We start from the raw sequence: 25,397 nt of genomic DNA on the forward strand, positions 1-25,397 counted from the left end.
TTTTGATTGGGAAGGAGACACAAGCTCCTGACTGCTCTCATCTCCAGTTCCAGGTGAGACTCTGGGGACCCAGACTCATACGGGGAGAAATTGGACTGTCTGGCATTGGGCCGGAACACGAGGGCAGATTTCTCTCAGAGGTGCTTGCAGCAATCATTGTTCTTGTATGGTGCCGCAAGACACAGAGACCTGGGAACCTCTTTGGGGCAGGGCTGACGATCAGCCATTGCTGTTTGCTCCGCCCTGGTGATTCCCTGAGACCCCGTCCCACCCAATTTACAACCCCACCCAAGCTGTGCACAGAGGCTTTTGCATATAAATGGCCTGGCCCTTTGCAATCTGAAACCTAACCTACTGAAGCTGGGTCAGAGAGCCCCAGAGCCTCCAAAAGAAGGCCCAAGGCTCGACAGCAGCTTGCATTGCTTCACAACTGGGCCTCATCTGGGCACCTCCAAACCCCAAACAAAGAGGAGGAATCTGCAGATCTCTCTGTAGCTCCTGCTGGGTGGCCTCAGGCAGTGGCTGGCTTTGCACCTCCTTGGAGATCCAAGAGCCAGTGTACCCAGTGGTCAGAGTAAGACCATCCAGATTACAACTTTTCAGATCCATAAGAGACACACTCAGGGGGCAAACTCAGTGATTGCCAAAGCCCAACTGAAGCAAGTCTTGCCCCATAAGGGTGTCTCCAGTACAGAAGTTCTCCCATCGTAGACACAACTGATCCTCACAGCCAATTGGCTTGGAGGTCAATTCCTCCCAGTGATACCAACAACAATCAAGGCTTAACTACAACAAGATTGTGCACACAGCCCACAAAGGGGTGCACCAAGAGTGTCCACCTCAGGTAATTGGGGAGGCTGAGCCACTGGGCCCTATAGCACACCTAGCACACAAAGCCACTCTATCAAAACAGGGAAGCAGCCAAAATGTAGAGACAAAGAAACAGGTCACAAATGAAAGAAATGGAGGAAAGCTAACTACTGGATATAGAGTTCAAAACCACGATTATACGGTTACTCAAGAATCTTCTAGAAACCTCCGAGAAATTTAGTGAGACCCTCATGGATATGAAAAAGGATCAACTAGAAATTAAGCATACACTGACTGAAATAAAGAATAATATACAGAGATCCAACAGCAGACTAGAGGATCCCACGAATCAAGTCAAAGATCTGAAATACAAAGAAGCAAAAAACACACAACCGGAAAAGCAGAAAGAAAAAGAATCCAAAAATATGAAAATAGTGTAAGGAGCCTTTGGGACAACTTCAAGTGTACCAACATCCGAATTATGGGGGTGCCAGAAGAAGAGAGAGAGCAAGATGTTGAAAACCTATTTGAAGAAATAATGACAGAAAATCTACCCTACCTGGTGAAAGAAATAGACTTACAAGTCCAGGAAGCACAGAGAACCACAAACAAGAGGAATCCAAAGAAGACCACACCAAGACACTTCATAATTAAAATGCCAAGGGCAAAAGACAGAGAGAATCTTGAAAGCAGCAAGAGAAAAACAGTTAGTTACCTACAAGGGAGTACCCATACGAATGTCAGTTGATTTCTCAACAGAAACTATGCAGGCCAGAAGGGAGTGGCAAGAAATATTCAAAGTGATGAATAGCAAGAACCTACAACCAAGATTACTCTACTCAGCAAAGCTATCATTTAGAATTGAAGGTCAGATAAAGAGCTTCACAGATAAGAAAAAGCTAAAGGAGTTCATCACCGCCAAACCAGTATTATATGAAATGCTGAAGGGTATTCTTTAGGAAGAAGAAAAAGGTAAAGATAAAAATTATGAACAACAAAGTGACAACAAATACCTATCTATCAACAAGTGAATCTAAAAATCAAGTGAATAAAAAGTCTGATGAACAGAATAAACTGGTGAATATAATAGAATCAGGGGCATAGAAAGGGAGTGGACTGACAATGCTCGGGGGAAGGTGGTGTGGGGGTGCAGGAAGAGACTGGACAAAAATCATACACCTATAGGATGAGGACAGTGGGGGGTGCGGTAAGGGCAGAAGGTGGGGTGGGAACCGGGTGGAGGGGAGCTATGGGGGGAAAAAAGAGGAACAACTGTAATAATGTAATAATATGAACAATAAAGATTTATTTTTAAAAAAAGTAAGCCAACCTAAATGTCCATCACATACTGAATGAATGAACAAAATGTATAATAGTTTTACAATAGCATATTATTCATTCATAAAAAGGAATGAATTACTGATATATGCTAAAACTTAACAATATCATGCTAAGTGAAAGAAGCCAGATACAAAAGGTCACATATTGTATGATTCCATTTATATGAAAGGTACAGAACAGGCAAATCCAGAGAGTAAAAAAACTGGTTGTCTGGGGTTGGGGAAAGGAGAAAATGTGGAGTGACTTCTAATGGGTATGGAGATTCTTTTATGGCTGACAAAATATTCTAGCATTAGACAATGGTAATGGTTTCACAAACTTGTGACTATATTAAAATTCCCTTATAAATGCACACACAAAGATGTTAGAATTAGCAGAAAAAGACATTAAACAATTATTAGTAACTCCAGTATGTTCAAAAGTTAAGTAGACATGGAAGATATAAAAAAAAAAGCTGAAATCAAATTTCTAAAGATGAAGTTTATACTATCTGAGATGAAAAATAGATTTATGGGGAATAATGGCAAATCAGACATCACAGAAGAAAAGTTTAGTGGACATAAAGATAACCATACAGTGAGATATTATTCAATAACAAAATGAAATGAATTATTGATACATACAAACTGACTGAATCTCCAAATACTTATGAGGCATTAGACAAAAACAGTGCGTACTGTATGCTTCCATTATATAAAACTCAAGAATGTAAATTAATATGGTAATGGATAATTTCAATGAAAATAAGATTAGGGATTGGGAAGGGAGAGGAGGAGAGGAGGGAGGAATTGCAAAGCAAAACAAGGAAATTTTGGGTAGTGATGGAGATGCTGTTTATTTTAAATATGGTAATGGCTTTATGGGTGTAGCTGTATCCATACATCAAAACTTATCAAGCTGAACACTTTAAATATATGCAGCTTATTGTTTGTCAGTTATACCATAATAAAGCTATTTTTATGCATTTAAGCATAGCTCATAGACACAGACAACAATGGGGTGAAGGCTGGGATGGGGGGTGAGGGCTGGGTTGAGGAGAAAGGGGAGAAGAAGGGGACATCTGTAATAGTGTCAACAATTCTCTAAAAAGCTGTTTTTAAAAAGCAGGCAACTCTTCTGCCTTCCCTCATAGGTTGGGCAGTCTGTTCAATGCATCTATGACTCTGGTTCTATTTTTGTTAATCAGTTTATGTTGTTCACTATATTCCACAAATGAGTGAGATCATGTGATATTTATCTTTTTCTGACTGGCTTATTCACTTAGCATAATGCTCTCCAGGTCCATCCATGCTGATGCAAATGGTAAGAACTCCCTCTTTTTTTACAGCAGTGTAGAAGGGGTGGGGAGGGTGTGAGGGGGTAAGGGATCAACCAAAGGACTTGTATGCATGCATATGAGTAAGCAATGGACACAGATGGCGGGGGGGTGAGGGCATGTGTGGGGGGTGGGGGTGGCCGGGGAGAGGTCAATGGAGGAAAAAGGAGACTTAGGTAATACTTTAAGCAATAAAGAATTTAAATTTTAAAAAAAAGAAAAGAAAGAAAAAACAAGAAAGAAAGAGAAAGGAAGAAAGGAAGGAAGGAAGGAAGGAAGGAAGGAAGGAAGGAAGGAAGGAAGGAAGGAAGGAAGGAAGGAAGGAAGGAAGGAAGGAAGGAAGGAAAGAAAGAAAGAAAGAAAGAAAGAAAGAAAGAAAGAAAGAAAGAAAGAAAGAAAGAAAGAAAGAAAGAGAGAGAGAAAGAAAATAAAAAAAAATAAAAAGCAGGCAACTCTGCAGGGCAAGTTTGCCAAACTGTTCCTGGTAGTTGATTTCAAGTAGGCACTAATTGACACTGGAACTGCACTGAGTTTAATATCCATATGGCTCTTATTCTATTTGCATATCCAACCGTAGGTGGCTTTATTCTTTAGATTAATATGGATACTGTTATCTGCCCCCATATTCCAATTTAGACTCAGTTTCAATTGCGTCAAATGTTAGACTCAGGTGTTTTTTCCAAGAACAAAATTCTTTGTCTTACCTGAGATGAGTCTCCTGTTACCACAATGTACTTGCAAGGAAGGTTCTTGCACTTTTTGATGGAAAGAGGTCTGGTTGAAGGGTCACAGAAACTTTCATTCACTTGAATGTTTTGTGCGTCGATGCACCACACTTGCCGATGCGTCTCCTTCATTTTACATGATGTCAGACACTAGAAATACAATGACCAAGTGAGTAACACGCCTTTATGCAGTGTCTTTGAAACCTGACTGGTCGATACTCACATCCGACCACTCTCCTGCCACCCACTGGGACTGTATGCAGTCCTGACGCCAGCACTGCCTCTGCGAATGAGGCCGGGTGGACCGGTCACACATTTCTTCAGCCACCGGCCCAATGCCTCTCAGTCTGCAGTACACATCCCTTTGCTCAACGCCAGGGCCACAGGTCACGGAGCACTGCAAAGAAGCCCAAACGACTCGAACAATTCACTAACAAACATTAAACTATGTAAAAAAAGCAAAATGGTGTCATGACATATTTTCTTGTTTCACTTAAACATAGCTTGATGTTATATCATGTATTAGACAGAAAATACATACAGTAAGTATGTTCAAGACTGTCTGGTGTGAAGCATCTATAGAAATAGGCAAATAGATTTTATTTTGCAATACCTACTCAAGTCTTCTGGAAACTATGACAGGTTCTACAAGACACTCCAGCCCAATTAATAACACTCTCTTCCTACTTAAATGTACTTAATATCTATAAAATCACACAAAACTAATCTACATTGTTTTTTCACATCACTTAATTCCTTACACTGTCTGCATAACCTCCCTGAAAGAAACAGTCATTTCCAAGATTGTGTTATATTCATCTTTATAGCTGCAGTACCTTCTATACTTTGGGGATCCAATAATTTGCCAATTTGGTGGTTCATGATTATATTTCAATGGACAGGTTTTGAGAACCTGGCTGTATACACATAAACTGAGACAAACTTGTCATTACCACTCCTGGCCTTATTTTTCTGATCTATACAATGAAGGTTTTGTGTTATTTGTAAAATTTCATAGAACACTTCCCAGACATTTATTCCTGGCAACAGCTCTACAATGGAGGTACCTGGGCTGAGGACGGCAGACACAGAGGTGTTAGGTGTTAGTCACTTGCCTGAACTGCTGCCTCTGGTTATCGGTGAAGCAGGTGCAAGCTCAGTTCTTTCCCAGACTCTGAGCTCTCACTGGGCTGCCCCCAGGAGATAGGGACAGACCTGGTAACCTTTAGGGCTCTTTCAGCTCTAGGATGCCAGTTTATATAACAACAGAGGTGGACCATAACCACACTGGGATGCTAACATTAGTAAAGTGTGGAGAATATCCAGTGATATTTAATTTGTGAGTTTGGATTTTTTTTTATAGCTACTCCTTGTTATTCCAGAAGGGACTGAAAGTCACATTGAGTGATAATTTGGGGACTGAGTAATATTTGGGGACTCATCTGATATTACAAAGGTAAAAAAAACAACAACAGGTTCTTCATTAAATTCTCTATATCTGTAGGGGTTCCAGAGTAAGTAAAATTTCCCACAACAGTAAATATATATCTGCAGTATATGGTTTTACCACGAATGAATATTAAAATCCCACAAAAGCTAAGGATTTAGCTCACCTGGTAAACTCAAATTCCTCTCACAGACTGTGCAGCATTTTTTTATTCTAACGGCTCTTTAAAATTGTTTTCTATCTTGTATGTATAAAGCAGAAACAGACTAGAAAGATAATTTGTAATTTTTAACCTATGGAGAATATGATGCATGTCTACATACTTATATTGACTTTCATTTTATGCTTAGGCAGGCGAATTGTGCCAACTCATTGAATCTTTTCACAAAAAACATACATCTCCTTTCTATGGAGGCAATAGTAAGGAAATCTGTGCTTTGTGCGGGGCCATATCAAGTAGACTAAAAAAATCTGTATGTAGGTTAGCTTATCTGAACCTCTTGTGAAAATGATTCGTCTACAAAATAAGACTCCTGCAAACATTTTCCAGAGATAATTTCAGAAATGGAAATTACATTTGGAAAACTTCCTGCCTCTAAACCTGAAAAAAAAACAAAAACCTGGAAAAAAATAGTTCACAAAACAGCTTAGCAATAAGTCCTATCAGACAATATAATTTTCTATAATTCAACAAACCACAATGATTTATTGCCCCTTCCATCACAGCATGCATTTAGAAAAACCCCCTGCAGACCATGGGTAACTGCTATTGAGAGTCCACTTCCCTGAAAGGAAACAAAATGGACTACTGCTTGGAATAAACAAATAACATTTGTTTTTCAGGGTTTTTTTTAGAGATAGGAGTATAAAAGAGTGAATTGATGCAATTTTAGATTTGAACAGATCACTTAGGGCTTACATGAAATACTGCTTAGCCTGATCTCATCAGTAACCCTAATTGCCAAACCCAATAAGAACTTTTCAAATCTTTCCTTACTCTCCCTGACACTTGCAGCGCCACTGACCACTTTCTGCAGCGCCATGAACCATGCTGGCTTCTGGGATTGAAATCCCTCTGGTCCCAGAGCTCTCTCTCCTCTTCTGAGTTTGCACCTTCTCAGAGTTCTTAACTGACTGTCTTCTCTCTTCAGCCCTGAAACGTTAGCATATTTCAAGGTTCTTTTTATAACTCGCCTCTATACATGCTGAACTCACTCTGAGCAATTTCTTCTATGCACCAACAATTTCTAAGGCTGTTCTCTTCAACCCTGATCATATTCTGAGCTTTACATTTATACTAGTACTAGAGGCCCGGTGCATGAAATTCGTGCACGGAGAGGGGTTGTCCCTCAGCCCAGCCTGTACCTTCTCCAATATGGGACCCCTCGAGGGATGTCCGACTGCCCGTTTAGGCCCGATCCCTAAACGGGCAGTCGGACATCCCTCTAACAATCCAGGACTGCTGGCTCCCAACTGCTTGCCTGCCTGCCTTCCTGATTGCCCCTAACAGCTCTGCCTGCCAGCCTGATCACCCCCTAACCACTCTGCTGCCAGCCTGTTTGCCCCCAACTTCCTTCCTCTGCCGGCCTGGTCACCCCTAACTGCCCTCTCCTGCAGGGTTGATCACCTCCAACTGCCCTCCCTTGCAGGCCTGGTCTTCTCAACTGCCCTCCCTTGCAGGCCGGGTGCCTCCCAACTGCCCTCTCCTGCTGGCCATCTTGTGGTGGCCATCTTGTGTCCACATGGGGGCAGAATCTTTGACCACATAGGGGCAGCTATATTGTGTGTTGCAGTGATGATCAATCTGCATATTACTCTTTTATTAGATAGGATAGAGGCCTGGTACAGGGGTGGGGGCCAGCTGGTTTGCCCTGAAGGGTGTCCCTGATCAGGGTGGGGTTCCCTTGGGGCGTGGAGTGGCCTGATCAAGGAGGGCCTGTGGTGGTTTGCAGGCCGGCCACGCCCCCTGGCAACCCAAGCGGAGGCCCTGGTATCTGGAATTTACTTTCCTTCTACAATTGAAACTTTGTAGCCTGGAGCAGAGCCAAGCCTGGGGCTCCCTCTGCGGCCGGCAGCCATTTCTGTTGGGGTTATAATTGAAACTTTGTTGCCTTAAGCGGGTGGGCCCGGCCAGGGTGTGCGGAAAGCTTTGCAACCCTGGCCTGCTCTCTCAAGCTCCATTCTGCCGCCATTTGTTTGAATTTGTTTACCTTCTATAATTGAAACTTTGTAGCTTGAGTGGACGCTTAGGTCTGGCAAGGGCAGGCAGAAAGCTTGGCTTCCTCTGTTACCTAGGAAACCTTGCTCTCTGTGGCTGTAGCTATCTTGGTTGGGTTAATTTGCATACTCGCTCTGATTGGATAGTGGGTGTGGCTTGTGGGCGTGGCTTGTGGGTGTGTCGGAGGTATGGTCCATTTGCATATTTGTCTATTATTAGGTAGGATGTTCACTAGAGGCCCAATGCACAAAATTCGTGCAAGGGGCTTGGCCTTCACAGCCACAACTTCATCCAGAAGGTCATCTGGGAGGACGTCCGGAAGGTCGTTCGGCTGTCCGGTCTAATTAGCATATTACCCTTTTGTTATAATAGATATGTTTACAAAAACTTTTTATGTATTTACCAGAATTTTCATGTATTTTCTATATGGATATGTCAAAGGCACCTCAAATTCAACATTTCTAAAACACAACTTCCTGCCTTTGCCCAGCCCATTTCACCTGCATCATGCTGGGAAGATAAGATCAGCCACTCTTAAGTCACTTACTAGAAGAACCTCCAAAGGTACATCTCTAACCCCAAAATATGCACCCTTACTCAGTAGCTTTATAAAACTACATATTTATAAGCATTTAACAATTTTTTTAAATCTAGGCAACACATATGAAGCCAGTGTGAGGCTATTGTTACAAGTATAACACAAATAATTGATGGGAATGCACTAACTCACCAACACTGTATAACTAAATTCGGACAGGAAAAACCAGCCAAGTATCCTATTTATACACAGATATACTGTAACATTGCAAATTCTAGCATTTTAAATACTTGACAGTGGAAGTGGAGAAGGTGAATTTTATCCCATCCACAGGTACTGTAGTTAATGTAGCTATATTATAGAGCAGAGGTAAAGAGATGTTAGAACATGCATTGCAAAAACAGACTCATTGAGGCTGACTCACTCTGTTTAATAAGGTTACTTAAAATGCAAATATTTGCTCTTGATACATTATAATTTCTTATTAATGGAATAGGATTTTGGTTTTATTATAGTTGGTTATTTGTAACTATGGCTCATTTTAAATGGATCAATAATGTAGCAGAAGTAGAGCATTTTGAGTTAGAAAAGACTCTAGGAATATCTAATCCTAATTTCTCTTCAATTCTGAAATCCCTTTTATACTTGTAGTGAATAAATGACCATCAAAACCACACATAATTCTATAGCCTCAGTCTGGGTATGTTCACAATATCATGAACGCTGTTATTCCATTTTTGGGTAATTCTAATGTTAACAAATACTCACTTATTGGAGCTAAAATATTCTTTGAACTTTTACCCACTGTCTGGAATCTTTCCCCCTTACCAACAGAACAAATACAGACTTTTAACATGAATAGCATGCAATGAAGTCAGCACAGCACAGAAATTCAATTTCTGTTGAATGCTGTAACAGTCTGCAGTTGTTGACTTCAGGTGCCCTTGTGAGAGGGGCAATATGTTGCCAAGGAAATAAAGAATGAGTTATGTATACTGATAATAATTTAATAATTATGACAGCAACTACAGTAAGGAAAGTTCAAATAGACCTGTGTTTAAATGCGCCCCCCTCCCCCCGCCGCTCCCCCATTTCCTGGCTTGTGACCTGCACAAGCTAGTTAACCTCTTAAGCTGTATTTTCCTCATCTGCATAATGAATGCAAGGATACCTAGGTTGTGAGAAACACAGAAGTTTCTCACACAATGTAAGGAAATGACTGTCCCTTTCTGCTCCATTCTTAGTCCCATTTTTTCCTCTTTCTCATTTCTGCCTTGAACAGTTTCTTGTGACACGCCTCAAGCCAAACAGTGTTAGTCATCTCAGCCCAGTCAAAGAAAGGCCATCTTAAGTTTCAATCAAGATGATAAGGAAAGTTACAGGCAGCATAGAAATGCAAAAACAGAATTGTTGGCACTAGCTAGAAATGACTGAGAGGTACGGGTCATTCACCCAGCCCCTGAGCAAACACACATCCTCCCCATCCTCTGCTGCTGCCTGGGTTCACTGGTAACAACACTAAACCCAGGTGTAGAGATGAAAGGTTCTAAGCTCTTGCTCAGGGGATGTGGGGCTTTAAGAAATATCTACTATCTTTTCAGACTATAAGACACATAATATGTATACATCAGAAATTTTTGAAATATAGGAATTTATATATGTTGGAAGTATAGAAAATATTAAATTACAAAAATACAAAATCACTTAAATATGCTAGCATTTAGCATATAGGTTTTTGTTTTTGTTTTTCAAATGAGGGGCTTTGGGAAAGAAGCACACTGGCCAGCAGATCTGTGAGATTTTAGTTCCAGCTCTGATCTTAAAATACTAGAAAGATAATGATGGGTCTCAGAAGGGGACCCAGGTAAGTGGCTGATGTCATGTGGCTCTAGATTCAGTAGGTTACTTGTTAGGTAGTCAGTGAGATTTTTTTCATGTATCTTTATAGATTTCCAGCAGGTTTGCCATCATCAAGGGGAGGTAGAATTCTGGATTTCTTTTTTACATAAAAAAATTACATTGGATGAAAAAAACAAACAAACTCGTAGACAGACAAAAGTATGGTGATTACCAGAGGAAAATGGGGTGAGGGGAGGTAGAAGGGGGATAATTGTGATGGAAAGAAACATAACATGGGGTGGTGAACACAATACAAAGTACAGATGATATATTATAGAACTATACCCCTGAAACCTATATAATTTTATTAACCAATGTAACACTAATCAATTCAGTTAAAAAGATTACATTGGATGGCACTGAACTAAGTAGATGAGGCATGAGACAATGAAGAATCTAGCACCATTTTAGCCTTAAACACTTAAATTTATAAGTGAAGCTGGTATTCCCAAATAGGTAAAATTAAGTGGGGGAAAATCTGCCAGAAGCCAATTCCAGCATGTCATAATTACAAGAGTTTTATCAAAAGGTTGATGAAGCTTGGGGGCTCAACAAGGGCTAAGTCACATATGTAATCATCTGTTGGAACTGCTAAAAAGCATCTCCCCCAAACCTGAATATGATAATTGTTTGCTGCCAGACCACTCAGGGCATCTTAATCTACATGTTATTGCCTCCTGTTGGCCAAACACCTGAACAGCTGTAGGCTATACCCCAATCTGACAACGCTTCTGTACCCTACCCTTTTAAGTGTATTATCTCCACCTTGCCTTAGGACAAATTGTGTTAATAAAAAGCAAGGGGTCCTGAGACAAGAGAGTCTTTAGCTCCTTTAGCTGAAGCTCCTCTGACCCCCAATGTCTTTCAAAATTATCTTTTGTCTTTGGACTCCTACTTAATCATCTATGCACAGCCTTTCTCCAGATTGCTGAACCCTTTGTAATGCTGGGACAAGAACCCTGGCAAAAATCTTTTTGGTTCCAGAAGGGGTGGGGTATATGTTTAAAAAATAATAATAATTATAGTATTTAATTTTCCTCTAAAGGTATACATCTGGACCCAGAGGACAAATGGCCCTGGGATAGCAATGTTTGTTCCTGTTTAGCAGCAGAGATTAAAGTGTATTACTAAATCCTTTCATTAAAAAAATGATATCAAGCACTGAATAAAGGTGTTACATCAAAACTCATTTGAGCCCATGTCTGGTCACAATTTGCCGAATGAGTCTCTCCATTTGAGGTATAATGTAAAATAGTAATAAAATAAAATTATTTTATAGTGAGCGATTGTATTAAAGCTCTGTTACAATTTATGCAGTCAGAACCAAGTAGCAACCAGTGATTATCTCCTAACTACCTCTGAAATTACACTTCTGTTGGACATTATTATATGTAGTGCAATGACAGCCTGCAATTGTTAATTAGCTTCATGTGGGTGCTTTTTATAGCATAAATCAAAAGCCAGCGGCTTCACAAGTGGTCATTTGTTTCTGGCAGAGATGTGGGGACTGTGTGGGCGTCTGCAGCTAATTTCTGTGGCGAGGAAAACCAACTCAAAGAGAAGAAAGCGGGGTCTGTACAAGACCATCCGTGTCCTATGGTCTCTGACTATTCCTAGCTGTATCTTAGAAACCCCTGAAACATGCTCCTTTAGGGAATCCTACAGAATGTCATACTTGATGCAGGCCAAGGCCAATGTGTTAGCACTGACGATTGATTTACTGTTTCGGGGTTGGAGGTCAAGAGTCAGAAAGGGTCCCTCCTGAGTACCAACCCCAGCAGCTGCAGAATCTGGGAGATCCACAGGAATGCTGGTGGGGAAGAAGAAGCAAAAAGTCTCTCTCACTTCTGCTCCCATCCCCAGCAGCTCCTGCCTGATGTCTGAATTGGGAGGTATCTGCCCCAAGCTGAATTCAGTGCCTTAACTCTGCTCCACCCTCTGTGGGAGCTTCTTTGCCATTATTCTGCCACATCACGGTCCAGATAAAGAAAGGCAAACCCCCACTTCAAGCAAAATCACAATATGACAAATATAACTAATAAATTATGAGTTGGCAAGTCCTTTTTGCAACTAAACTGAGGTATTCAAAGCCAGAGTATTAAGCTAGATACTCAGCGAAGTGCTTAGTGAACAAGATATCCATTGATGTCCAAGGTTCAGTGGCCCAGGATAATGCAGGAGAAGTAAGCATAGGTTACGCTTTAGATTCACCCTCTGAAGACAAGAGTAAGTCATAGACGGTACCAAGTGACATGGTCACATCCGAGTTCTTCTAAAGCTCACACTACATGCAAGTAAATAATGGCAAAGATATGTGCAAGGAGACCATTGTACATTTGGGAATAGATTAGGGTGAACTAGATAGGGGTGGTCACAAGGAAGATACAAGAGTTGCCTGGATAGAATTGAGTGAACCTGTTGAGTGACTAACTGTGGGGTCAAGGGAAAAGGAGGCAGATGGTGTGGTATTTCTTTCTTAAGTCACTAATAGGTAGTAGTGGCATTCACTAAATATAACAGGTTAGTAGAAGATCTTTTAAATCATGGCCTCTGCTAAACCATTAAGAATGGTGTTATTTCCTTTACTAAAGTTACATGTAGAAGCAAATGCTTGAGAATGTATGCTCTGAGGGATTAAAAAATAGAGGTGTGTCTGCCCATACTTTTCAGTCAAATGTTAACCCCATTTCTCAGTGACTGAGGCTGCCTCTCCTACAAAGGAACCTGAGATGCTCACTGCATTTGGGTTGTTGTTTTTTTAATTCAGTGACAACACTTTGACACCGCGGCACTCAAAACCTGGCGTCCTGCGCCAAGGCTCTGAACCCATAGAGTAGATGGTGATGACTTAGAAGTCCAGGGGAACCCCTATTTTTCTAATAGAGTTCCAACATCAGACAGAGACAAGGAAGCTCCATCAGCAGAAAATTGGTTTCTTTTTCCTGTTGCAGGACTAGGCCCTTTAAGGAATGGGCAAGCACCCTAAGGTACCGCTGAGAGCAGCCAGAGGCTGAGTTGAAAGCCTAAACTCATTGGAATCAGACCTCGGACAGTTCTAGTTAAAGTTTCTAACTTCATTCGTGGCCTTGACTCTTACCTTTCCCAAGCTGGTCTTTTCTTGACAACCATGCTGAAAGGTCTGCCTCCCCCAATTTAGATTTTTGAGCTTACTTCCCCGAGTCTGCCAGGGCAGGTATTGCTCATCCTTCTTTTTTAAATTGAGTTCTCAGCCTGGATGCCAGCTGTGTACCAGCTTCATTTTTTGCTGAGTTTTTTTCAAGTGTGTGTGATTCTAGTCTTAGTTAGGGCTGGGCACCCAGTTCTGTCACTTAACTTTCAACCTCCAGTTAAAATTCCTCTGGAACTTAACATTCCCTTTTCCAAGATTCAACATTAGCTCAAACCCAAGACTTTGGTGTGGAAACAAGGCAGTTACTAAATACCTCATCCTATGTATTTCCTGTTAAGGTACCTGGAACAATATTTTGATCATCAGTAACCCCACTAGTATTCAGTAATAGAATTTCTTATAAAGTTTACAGCCACACACACAAAAAATAAATGACTAATTTGTTACTTAACCAGAGTCTTAGCAAATGTGGTTAACACTGTACAGCATTAATTCAGAGATTAGTACAAAAATGTATAACAGAAAAAAGCACATTTTGGTGGAGTAAAACTTCCAAGGTTATTCAAAGCATATTGAATAAATTAAGATATCCTCTTTAAATGCAAAGATATTATCTTTAAATTTATATAATTACAAAAATACATCACATACCTCCTTCCATCTTTTGGCTTTCCATGCAGGGCACCTGCCAGATCTACAAGCTTTGTGAGTTCGAGGTTTCTGGAGATGACTGCAGTATTTTTCTTCTAATTTCCCTTGAACTTCGTCAACACAAAGCACCTCACGGTACTTTAAACCTTTACCACAAGAGGCTGAACACTAGAAGACAGATACGAATGCATTTGATTCATTTTATCTTAACTTAAATTTATCTACAAGAAGTATGTAACATAAAGCAATCAAAACCTCATTGCTTTGATATTTCTAATTAGAATTTAAAAGTTGCCAGTACACCCTGGGTTAATGTTGATATCATAAATTATCCCTTTATTCTATTGAAAATATTGTCTACAATATGCCAAGCACTTTTCTGGCACATAAGTCCTTTTAGATCTTTTAAGATTTAAGACTATCTGAGGTTAACTCCTGTTATCACACATAATCCAACAAAAACTTGCTCTCAGTTTTGTATAGTCACCAGCTCTTCTATTTTTAACCCCATATGCTTTTTCACACTGCAAAGTATGTTTGGGATGTTTAAAAAAACGCAGTGATCTCTTGATGCAGACCACTGTAATTGAGAAAGCTGAAAATGTGTTTTTAAAGAGCAATTCGGTTCTGGCTTGGTTTTTGCATCAACCTGGAAGATGTATCTCTTTACCATCAGCCTTCCAATATACTAGTGTTTAGTACAAAACAAAATGAATAAAATCTCTGTAAAGATATAGATAAACAATGGTTTGAATTTGTTTCAGCCAGTTGCCATTTCATGAATGAGGCCAGGGCAATGTAGTGGAGAGAGCTTGGGCTCGGCATTGAATACCAGCTCTGCCACTTACTAGTCCTAGTGGGGTAACTTTAGGCACATTTAATCACCTGCCCAAGCCTCGGTTTCTTCACTTATAAAATGGGGATAACGCTACCAATATTATAGGTTTATTATGAAGATTAACGTGATACATGAGATAAAGAATATGAAATGTCTAACTCAGACCCATCACCCATGGTGCATCTTCAGGAAATATCAGCTTCCTCTTCTATTGTTTTCCTTTACATAGTCTCAGAGAGGACACTCACATGTGCGAGCATGATATATGCACCAGGGAAAAGTTAAGCAAAGAAGATGCAAATTCCAGACAAGTCCTCTTATAACTCTGAGACAGCTGCTCACATATGGTTTCATTTAGAAACATATCCCAAGTTCTGAGGACCTCAGATAATATATTATACATTTTATGTATATTCTGAGTTCAAAGACTGTTAGACTAATACAGATTATTTGATGCTTAAAACACTGTAAATTAAAAATAGTTTGGGAATAATTTACCTTTTTATATTACCTGCAATACTAAATCCCACTTGTGTAGACAATTAATTTAAATTGTTGTCTTGAGTATTGACTTATTGTTATCATATCTGAGATGTTCTCTTCTCTTCCCATTAACACATACAGCCTTTACATTCCACTAACACACTTAATTTGTGAACATATCTACAGGTCTCCTAAACTGTATTATGTGTACATGCTTTCCTGCGATTGACTATCTTTTTCAGACCTATCTATATGCTCTACTCATTTTGGTCACTTATCTTGGGCACTTCCCTGCTTGTTTCTTTAGTTCACTGTTTATTTTTCAAAGAGTATAACATATTTTATACCCAATACACCATATATCATCAAGTATTAAGCATATACTATCAGGGAGTATACATGCATATTCACACAGAGAAGAGAGTTTTTCTCCTAAGGTGTGTTGTTATTTTTTCTAACTTTAAAATTGTAACCATTTGAACAAAAGAAAATTCATTACTCTCCATGTTAGCCCATCTTTAAAAAGTAGTAATTATTGTGAATATTAATTATGGCAACACAGTAGTACTTGTGAAAAATGAAGAAATATTATTTTATTCATTATAAATATCACTTTCTACAATATACCAAGAATTGCAGATTAGTTAAACACCATCTCTTGCTTTTGCCCTAAATTTGCCCTCAAAGTACTCATAATCTAAATGACACATACACCTATTAAGTTAATAATGGCAGGGTATATCTTAAATATTAAACCCAATAAATATTAGAGAAAGACACAAGACACTAAAGACCATTAAAATGACACAATAAAAATTATAATAGATTTAAGAAATTCACAGGAACTGGTCATTTCTTTCTGGGTTATTTTATAAGTACTAAAGGAGAAAGTAATATTTAAACTCAGTCTTGAAGAAGTAGGTTTGTTGATGAACAAAGATGGATGGTTTTATATATTTTGATATGCCTTATCTAGATATTGCTCCTGTGTGTCTGTTTTTGCAAACTTCTGAGTTCTTTAAACAGTGCCAAGAATCCAAGAATCACTCAGTAAGTGTGCAGTAAACTCTTTATAAGAATAACCAATTCATTTACAAAACTATGTAACATAAGAGGAGACATTAAAGATTTTTCTCTATAGGCAGTATCTGTGAATGGCCTGTAAAGCTGGACACTGCAATACACTATCAAAATTAAGATTATTCTCCACAAAACTGCATATTCTAACTTGAGGCCATCTTTGATTCTTTCTCTTCTTCGTCCCTTAAGAACTGGCAAAGGCTCTTTCTTGTCTTTAATAGTAAAACCCAAAACTTAGTATTCTTCCTTGCTTTCTTCATCCACCAAATTTCAGTTACACCTTTCCAACCTTACTTTCTATCATCTACCTTTGCTCTACTCAGGGATGATATAATCACTTCTCTTTAATGTGACATAGTCAGTCAAGAGCAGTGCCTTATTCAGATACTTCTTTTTACCTCGACTAATCACGTCCCAGCTTTCTAAATCTTATCCTTAAAGCTCTGAGTCAACCCCATTTCTAGGGCAAACACATATCCGTCTTCCATTTCTCTGAACTCTTCTGTCTAAGGCTCACTCTGTTTTTATCACTTAATTTTTTATTTTTGCCACATGCTTCATCTATCCAGGCTTCTGTAGGTCAAGGAACTTTTAGATCACCCACAAAATGTCAAGTACAATAAATATCAGCTGATTAACTGAGGTCAATCCTTGGTATAAACAATTCTTATTTGTTTTTAGTAAACTATAAAATAACTTATTAAAACATTTTAAGTTCCATGAAAAATATTTATTGGTTAATTAACTCAAGTTCCTCTAGAAGAGAGACAAAAAAATAGAAAATTAAAGGATTGCAACATAGGTTATATCTTTGTTTCGCTTTTAAAGCAGAGCTCGCTTTCTCCAATATTAGAAGAAAAATAACTACGTTATCATATCTGACTAAGTCCATGTAGGGATTTAAGAAAAAAAAAGAACATGTTATACCAAGAATGATGTATTCATTGGAATGAGGCAATATTAGTGTAAATAAATAGTGACTTGCTACCTTCCCTCTCTCAAACCATAGTACATTCTGAGCTGTAAAGATTCCACAAAAATATCCCATTTAGTAGGAATACCCAACATGCCAGTTCTTTTTTCTTGTACCCTAGCAATCTTTTGTTTATTTGTTATGCCTCTGAAACCATCCTATTCCCTTGAAGTTTTATTAATACTGTATAATTCATTTAAAGTATTCTTGTGCAAAGAATTTTTCTTAAAAGTCACCTCTATCATTCTTAGTTGACATAATCTTAAATTCTCAGATTTTTTTTCATAACTACTATGGAATAGTAGATATGCTCTTCAGAAGTGGCAACATTAAATGCAAGCAACTTAACATTAACCATTCCTATAAATTAGGTGACGACAACTGTCTACTTATGGAAAACAGGACATTCTAAACAAATACAGAATTTGTAAGCCCTCAGACTATAATAGATTCTGCAGTTATGTAGGTTACTGGCACTTTCAATAACAAGGTGAGAACTGAAATCAATCAGTCCACTCTTAACATGATTAACTTTGAGACAACTCTATTCTTATTTTAAAGTTTAGTTGTATATTACAGAATAAGATTACTTTTGATATTTGAAATGTGGGTTATTGCTTCATTTGTTTACATATAATACTACAGCCTTACCAGTGTGCCTCAGGGGTTGAGTGTCAACCCTTGCACCAAGAGGTCACGGGTTCAATTCCTGGTCAGGGCACATACCCGGGTTGTGGGCTCAATCCCCAGTGGGGGTCATACAGGAGGCAACCATTGATGTTTTTCTCTCATCGGTGTTTCTCTCCCTCCCTTCCTCTCTAAAATCAATAAAACTATTTTTTAAAGGAAAGGAATTAGAAAATAATCACTACAGAAGAGTGAATGAATTGACTTAATTTGTGAGACACTTGATTATCTCTGGAAACTTAAATTGCTAAACAAAATAAGGAAATAAAACTTATCTTCAGGTCTAGAAAATGGAAAACCTTGTGTGTATGTGTGTGTGTGTAGACTATCATAAACTATTATGTTCATCTGATTTCCCACCCTCTCTGACAATAGTGGGAAACACACTAAGAGAATTGGTATATAACTTAATAGGCAATAAAGTAGCCTGACCTTAGTTATGCATAAAATGGCTTTTATAGACTTTACAAGCTGGCTAACCATAGGTAATTTATTTAACCTCACTGAACCTCTATTTTTCATATGTAATTTTGGTAAAATAATATATATTTCATATAAATATTTAGGTAAGGATAAAGAAAACAGCCAAACTCAGAAAACTCTAAAAATAAGAATACCTATTCTCACCACTTTTATTGAACATTGTATTAAATATCCTAGGCACAGCAATCGGATAAGCAAAGGAAATAAAAGTCCCTATTTGAGATAGAATGATACTATATAACCTTAAAGATTCCACTAAAAAACTATTTATAACTCAGTAAAGTTGTAGGATAGAAATTAATATTCAGAAATCTGTTGTATGTTCATATACTAATAACAAATGATCAGAAAGAGAAATTAAGAAAACAATCCCATTTACAATTGCATCAAAAAGAATCATAGCCAAGCAGGTGTGGCTCAGTGGTTGAGCATTGACCTTGAACCAGGAGGTCATGGTTCAATTCTCTGTCAGGGCACATGGGCACATGCCCGGGTTGTGGGCTCGATCCCCAGGAGAGGGCATGCAGGAGGCAGCAGATTGGTGACTCTCCATCGTTGATGTTTCTATCTTTCTCTCCCTCTATGAAATCAATAAAAATATATTTTTAAAAAGAATCACATACCCAAGAATAAATTTAACTAAGGAGGTAAAAGACCTATTCTCTGAAAACTATAAGACATAATGAAAGAAACTGAACAGGAAAACAAATAACTGGAAGGATATACTGTGCTCATAAACTGGAAGAATATTTACCCAAAGCAATCTATAGATTCAATGCAATGCAATCCCTATCAAAATATAAATGGCATTTTTCACAAAATTAGAATAATCCTAAAAATATATGGAACCAAAAAAAAAAAAAAAAACAACCCTGAATAACCAAAGCTATTGAGAAAAAACAAAGTTGGAGCTATAACACTTCCTGATTTCAATCTATACTACAAACTATTATAATCAAACAGTATGGTACATAGATCAATGGAATGAAATAGAGGGCCCAGAAATAAAACCATGCTTATATGGTAAATTAATCTATGAGAAAGGAAGTAAGAAAATACAATTGGGTAAAGGCAATCTCTTCAGTAAATGGTGCTGGGAAAACTAAACAGATACATGCAAAAAAACAAACAAACAAACAAAAAAAAACTGAACAACTGCTTCCTTACACCATACACAATATAAACTTGAAATGGATTAAAGACTTAAATATAAAACCTGAAACCATAAAAGTCTTAGAAAAACATAGGTTATAAACTATTTGACATTGGTCTTAGCAATATATTTTTGGATGTGCCTCTAGGGTAAATGCAACCATGTGAAAATAAAAAATTGGGGGACTACATCAAGCTAAAAAGCTTTTGCACAATGGAATAAAGACAGTCTCTTCAATAAATGGTGTTGGGAAAATTGGGCAGATACATGCAAAAAAATGAAGCTAGATCACCAACTTACGCCATACACAAAAATAAACTCAAAATGGATACTGGACTTAAACATAAGACGGGAAACCATAAAAATACTAGAGGAATCCACAGGCAGCAAAATCTCAGACATATGCCAAAAGAACTTCTTCACCGATACTGCCCCTAGGGCAATGGAAGCTAAAGAGAAAATAAACAAATGGGACTACATCAAAATAAAAAGCTTTTTTTACCGCAAAAGAAACCATCAACAAAACAACAAGAAAGCCCACTGCATGGGAGAACATATTTGCAAATGGTATCACTGATAAAGGTTTAATCTCCAACATCTACAGGCAGCTTATACAACTTAATAAACGGAAGATAAATGATCCAATAAAAAAATGGGCAATGGACCTAAATAGAATCTTTTCAAAAGAAGGCAGAAGGAAGGCCAAGAGACACATGAAAACATGCTCAACGTCACTAATTATCCGAGAGATGCAAATCAAAACAACAATGCGGTACCATCTCACACCTGTCAGAATGGCTATCATCAACAAATCAACAAACGACAAGTGTTGGCGAGGATGCGGAGAAAAAGGAACCCTCGTGCACTGCTGGTGGGAATGCAGACTGGTGCAGCCACTGTGGAGAACAGTATGGAGTTTCCTCAAAAAACTGAAAATGGAACTCCCATTTGACCCAGTAATCCCACTCCAAGGAATATATCCTAAGAAACTGGGAACACCAATAAGAAAGGATATATGCACCCCTATGTTCATAGCAGCACAATTTACAATAGCTAAGATCTGGAAACAGCCTAGGTGCCCATCAGCAGATCATTGGATCAGAAAACTATGGTACATCTACACAATGGAATATTGTGCTGCCATAAAAAAGAAGGAATTCTTACCATTTGCAACAACCTGGATGGAATTGGAGAACATTATGCTGAGTGAAATAAGCCAGTCAATGAAAGAAAAATATCACATGATCTCACTCATTTATGGATAATAAAGAACATTATAAACTTGAACAAAAAGATAGATACAGAGGCAGTAAAGCATCAAACAGTCTGTCAAATTACAGCAGGAAGGTTAGGGAGAGGTGGGGAAGATAAGAGATCAACCAAAGGACTTGTATGCATGCATATAAACATAACCAATGGACGCAAAACTCTGGGGGGTGAGGGCATAAATGGGAGTGGGTGGGGGGGGGCAATGGTAAGATATGTACACATATAATACCTTAATAAAAAAATTGAAAAAAAGCTTTTGCACTGTGAAGAAACCATCGACTAAACAAAAATGAAACCTACTGAATGAAAGAAATTTGCAAATGATATATCCAATAAGGGGCAATCAGCCCAAATACAGGGTGGACAAAAGTAAGTTCATAGTTGTGAGCATGCAAAACACAGAGTTTATACTTCTATTATCATTTATTAATTACTAGAGGCCCGGTGCACAAATTATGAAAAAGCCTCAAAAATTTAAAAATAGGACTACCATATGACCCAGCAAACCCACTTCTGGGTGTTTATCTGAAAAAGTCCCAAAAACCCTATGTTCACTGCAGAATTATTTACAATAGCCAAGATATGGAGGCAACTTAAGTGTCCATCAACAGATGAATGGATAAAGAAATGTGGTATACACAATAGAATACTACTCAGCCATAAAAAGAATAAAATCTTTCCATTTGCGACAACATGGATGGACCTAGAAGGTAAGATGCTAAATAAGTCAGTCCGAGAAAGAGAAATATATGATTTCACATATATGTGGAATCTAAAATAAAAAGTAATGAATAAACAAAAGAGAAACAGATGCACAAAAAACAAATTAATGGTTGTCAGACAGGAGGCGGGTAGAAAATGGGTGGAAAATGTGAAGGGATTAAGAAGTACAAACTGCCAATTATAAAATAAGCCACAGAGATATAAAGTATAGCATAGGGAATATGGTCAATAATATCATAATAACGGTGTAGGATGCCAGGTGGGTGCTAGTCATATTGTGGCAATAACTTTGTAAGGTATATACGTGTCCAATCACTATATTGCACATCTGAAATGAATACAATATTGTATGTCAACTATAATTTAAAAATTGTTAAAATAAATAAAATCAACAGAGGTCAGTTAGTCATTCAAGGTCAATTAATCAGAACTAGAGGTATCTTATAACAATAAAACTACTGCTCCTTTTAACACTCCTATCCATTTGATGATCAGGAAAATATTTAAAGTTAAACAGAATATTTCAAAATGTGACAATACCATTGTAAACATTTTATTCAATCTTGCTTAGTCACAAACCATTTCGTGGATGGTTAAAAATTATGGCATTTAGTTTTTCACCTATCCTAAATAATCTAACTAGACATAAATATAATAAATTTTCTCTCAGTAATTTGCCTTAATTTTAGTTTTCTAATGTTGCTATTAGACAAAAAAAAAAATGACTAACAAGAAAATACTAAACCATATAAAAATAAGTGGTGCATTGCTAATAACTTTCACATTGCTTTTCAAAATATTTGGAATTTTCTAATTGCTTTTTCAAAACATAAACCTCATAAGTCATAAATCATGTAAAGAAACAAATTTTTACTTTATTTCTAGATATGACATCTGTCACAGTCCATAGTCATCTGCCCCCACTGGTTTAGCTCGGTGGTTAGAGCATTGGCCTGCAGACTGAAGGGTCTCAGGTTTGATTCAGGTCAAGGGCACACACCTTGGTTGCAGGCTGGATCTTCCAGCCCCGGTCTGGGTGAATGCGGGAGGCAATCAGTAGATGTGTCTCTCTCACATCAATATTTCTCTCTCCCCCTCCCTTCCACTCTCTAAAAATCCATGGAAAAAATATCCTCAGGTTAGGATAAACAAAAAAGCATAAAAGCTCACAGCATTTTGGCTGGGTGTCACACCTACCCAACTGTTCACTGCATGGCAGATATTAGCTAATTTCTTCAGACAACCAAGGAAAACGTACTACCCCGTGACAAAGAATTCACACGACTTTTGCTTTAAGGGAGCTAAACTCACAGAAATGTAATTATCACACAGTACAAGTCTAACCCTCTCTTTACAAACCATAAATCATTTCTATCAGAACAAATTCATCTGAATAAGAAGCATCAGTTTAAAATGCATAAAATGAAGTGATTCTGACTTAAAAACAAACATATTGGAATAGCTAAAACATAATTAGGTATAGAGTGTCTCTCTTGGAATAACTCGAGGGGATTAGTTAGTGTTTTCCTTCATTTCAAGGACATTCCCTAGTCTTCAGGAAAAGTCCAGAGTATCAATGAATTTCTCAGTATAGGTACATGTAGTATTTATTTTTGTTTTGCACTTTTTCTAAACCTAGCTATTTTATGTTTCTGTAGCAAAGTTGAATTTTTTTAATGGAAAAATAATCGTAGCTATTTTGGTCAAGATTTTATTAAATGATGTTTTGGTGATTATGTTAAATGCCTTTATAATACTACTAGTGGCCCAGTGCACACTAAAAGGGAATTAATTAGAGAAAATATTTTAATATTGCTATTTGCCCTTTCTCTATAATAGAAGTGTCAGAGATGAAAGAAAATTAGTAAAATGTGTATGAAAATAATATATAAATTTATTAAGAAATAAACAATAATAGCGTCACATCCCTGGCCAGCACCGGGTGGGGGATGCAGCCTCATGTCCCCGGGCCTTGCCGCGCACACAGCCCCGCCCACCCATGCCTGCAGCGCACGCAGCCTGCTGCTGATTGGTCGTTACCACATGAGGGTATCACGACCATTTACATATTACCTTTTATTAGTATAGATTATGAAACAAGAGGTATGTCTATGAAATGACAAATTAAATAGGGAATTGATAGAGTTTCAGGTCAATATAGACCAGAAATTAGATATTATGTATTAAAAATTAGATATTATACTGCATGTATGCATCTATGCATATATGTGTTTTTTCTTTCTTTATACTTTTTAAGAAGCCTATAACATTTTCTAAATAAAATAGAGGCTATATCTAAGCCCCAGGAACAACATGGTTTTGAAATCTTTAGGAAACTAATAATACCTACATATCTAAGAGAAAAACCTGTCACTACAGTAAAATCTTAGATAGAAGTTTTATACAATTGCTTCGTAATCAATGGCATTATCTACAGTGGTGGAACACTTTTAAACTGAGCTCCTCAATTATTAGAGAAGTAAGACATTAAAGTAGTTAGACTAGAATAAAACATCCACAGTAGAGTAAGGTATCTCTCTGTTTAAACAAAAACAAACAGAAAAAGATAAAATATGCATATTAAGATAGAGTGTCAAATCTGTAAAATACTGCTGCTACTGTTCCTTTAATTCAACACATATGTGCACTAAGGAGTGAGATACCAAATCTATCAACAGGGACCCCATTCATAGTATTTCCTGAAAGATTATACTTAGAGTTTTAAAGTTTAATAGAGTTTGAAATTTACCTTTTTAACCTGTTACAGACATCCTTTGACTATGCAGCTTTAATAAACCAAGACAGCATTTGGTTTTAAAAATATTCATCACTAAAATATTTTATTCTATTGCATTGCATCTGATTATATGTAAAACTGGCACCTTCAGACATTTAAAAAATTTTAAGGCAGATTCATTTGAAAAAATGTTGAGTTCCAACTTAATGGTCAAAGAAATATATACTTAATAACATCCTGTAAACTTTCATATCTTTATCATACTGGAATTGTAAAATTATCTTCTATTTTATGTTCTAAAATTTTACTTTTGAACATATATGTGTATAGATTTATATTCCCACAATAGATTTAAAGTTTTAAGCTAGTCAGTGCAATATGGCTTATTCAACTGGCAATAATATTTAAAGATATTTTATAATCTAGTTGTTAATATTGTCTAAATTATGACTTTGGAAAAGTTTTGTGATTATTTTCATTTTCAAATATAAAACCTGGGTGAAAGTTGCAATAACTCATGCAAGTACTTTATACAGAAATTTTCACTTATCATACAATATTATTTCCCACACATAAAATAAATCAGCATAAAAAAGTCACACAGTTATCTGATAATTACTCTATTATTAGATTAGTTTTGTCCAATAGTAAGATTTGATAAGCAATCATTATAAACCTGCAAACAGTACTGAATGAAGATTTATTTGCTAGAAGCAACAGAAATTGTGATTCTAATTCAAAATGTTAAGCACCATCTGCAACAAGAAAGACTCAGAAAAAACTGCCATTAGTTTAAAACTTGTAATTTATTCTTTTACCTTTCTAATAGTATGTAGTTTGTTTGTACTACAAAGGGGTAATACACATTTCAAATTCCCCTATAAAATCTGTTTAGCA

At 37.5% G+C, this 25,397-nt stretch overlaps 1 protein-coding gene across 2 annotated transcripts in view; it reads right to left on the bottom strand.

Annotated features, from left to right (window-relative positions):
- The window catches only part of ADAMTS20 (ADAM metallopeptidase with thrombospondin type 1 motif 20), a 177,299-nt gene that overhangs the window by 29,188 nt on the left and 122,714 nt on the right, over window positions 1–25,397 (bottom strand). For both annotated transcript variants that reach the window (XM_079775341.1, XM_079775340.1), the window contains exons 29-31: window positions 14,075–14,242; window positions 4,415–4,588; window positions 4,171–4,341 (exon numbers count right to left, since the gene is read on the bottom strand). In XM_079775341.1, coding sequence (XP_079631467.1) covers window positions 4,171–4,341; window positions 4,415–4,588; window positions 14,075–14,242 — 513 coding nt within the window. The remainder of the gene's footprint in view (window positions 1–4,170; window positions 4,342–4,414; window positions 4,589–14,074; window positions 14,243–25,397) is intronic.

This window comes from Cnephaeus nilssonii, assembly GCF_951640355.1.
Source record: "Cnephaeus nilssonii genome assembly, chromosome: 6".
In the NCBI taxonomy this organism is placed as follows: Eukaryota; Metazoa; Chordata; class Mammalia; order Chiroptera; family Vespertilionidae; genus Cnephaeus; species Cnephaeus nilssonii.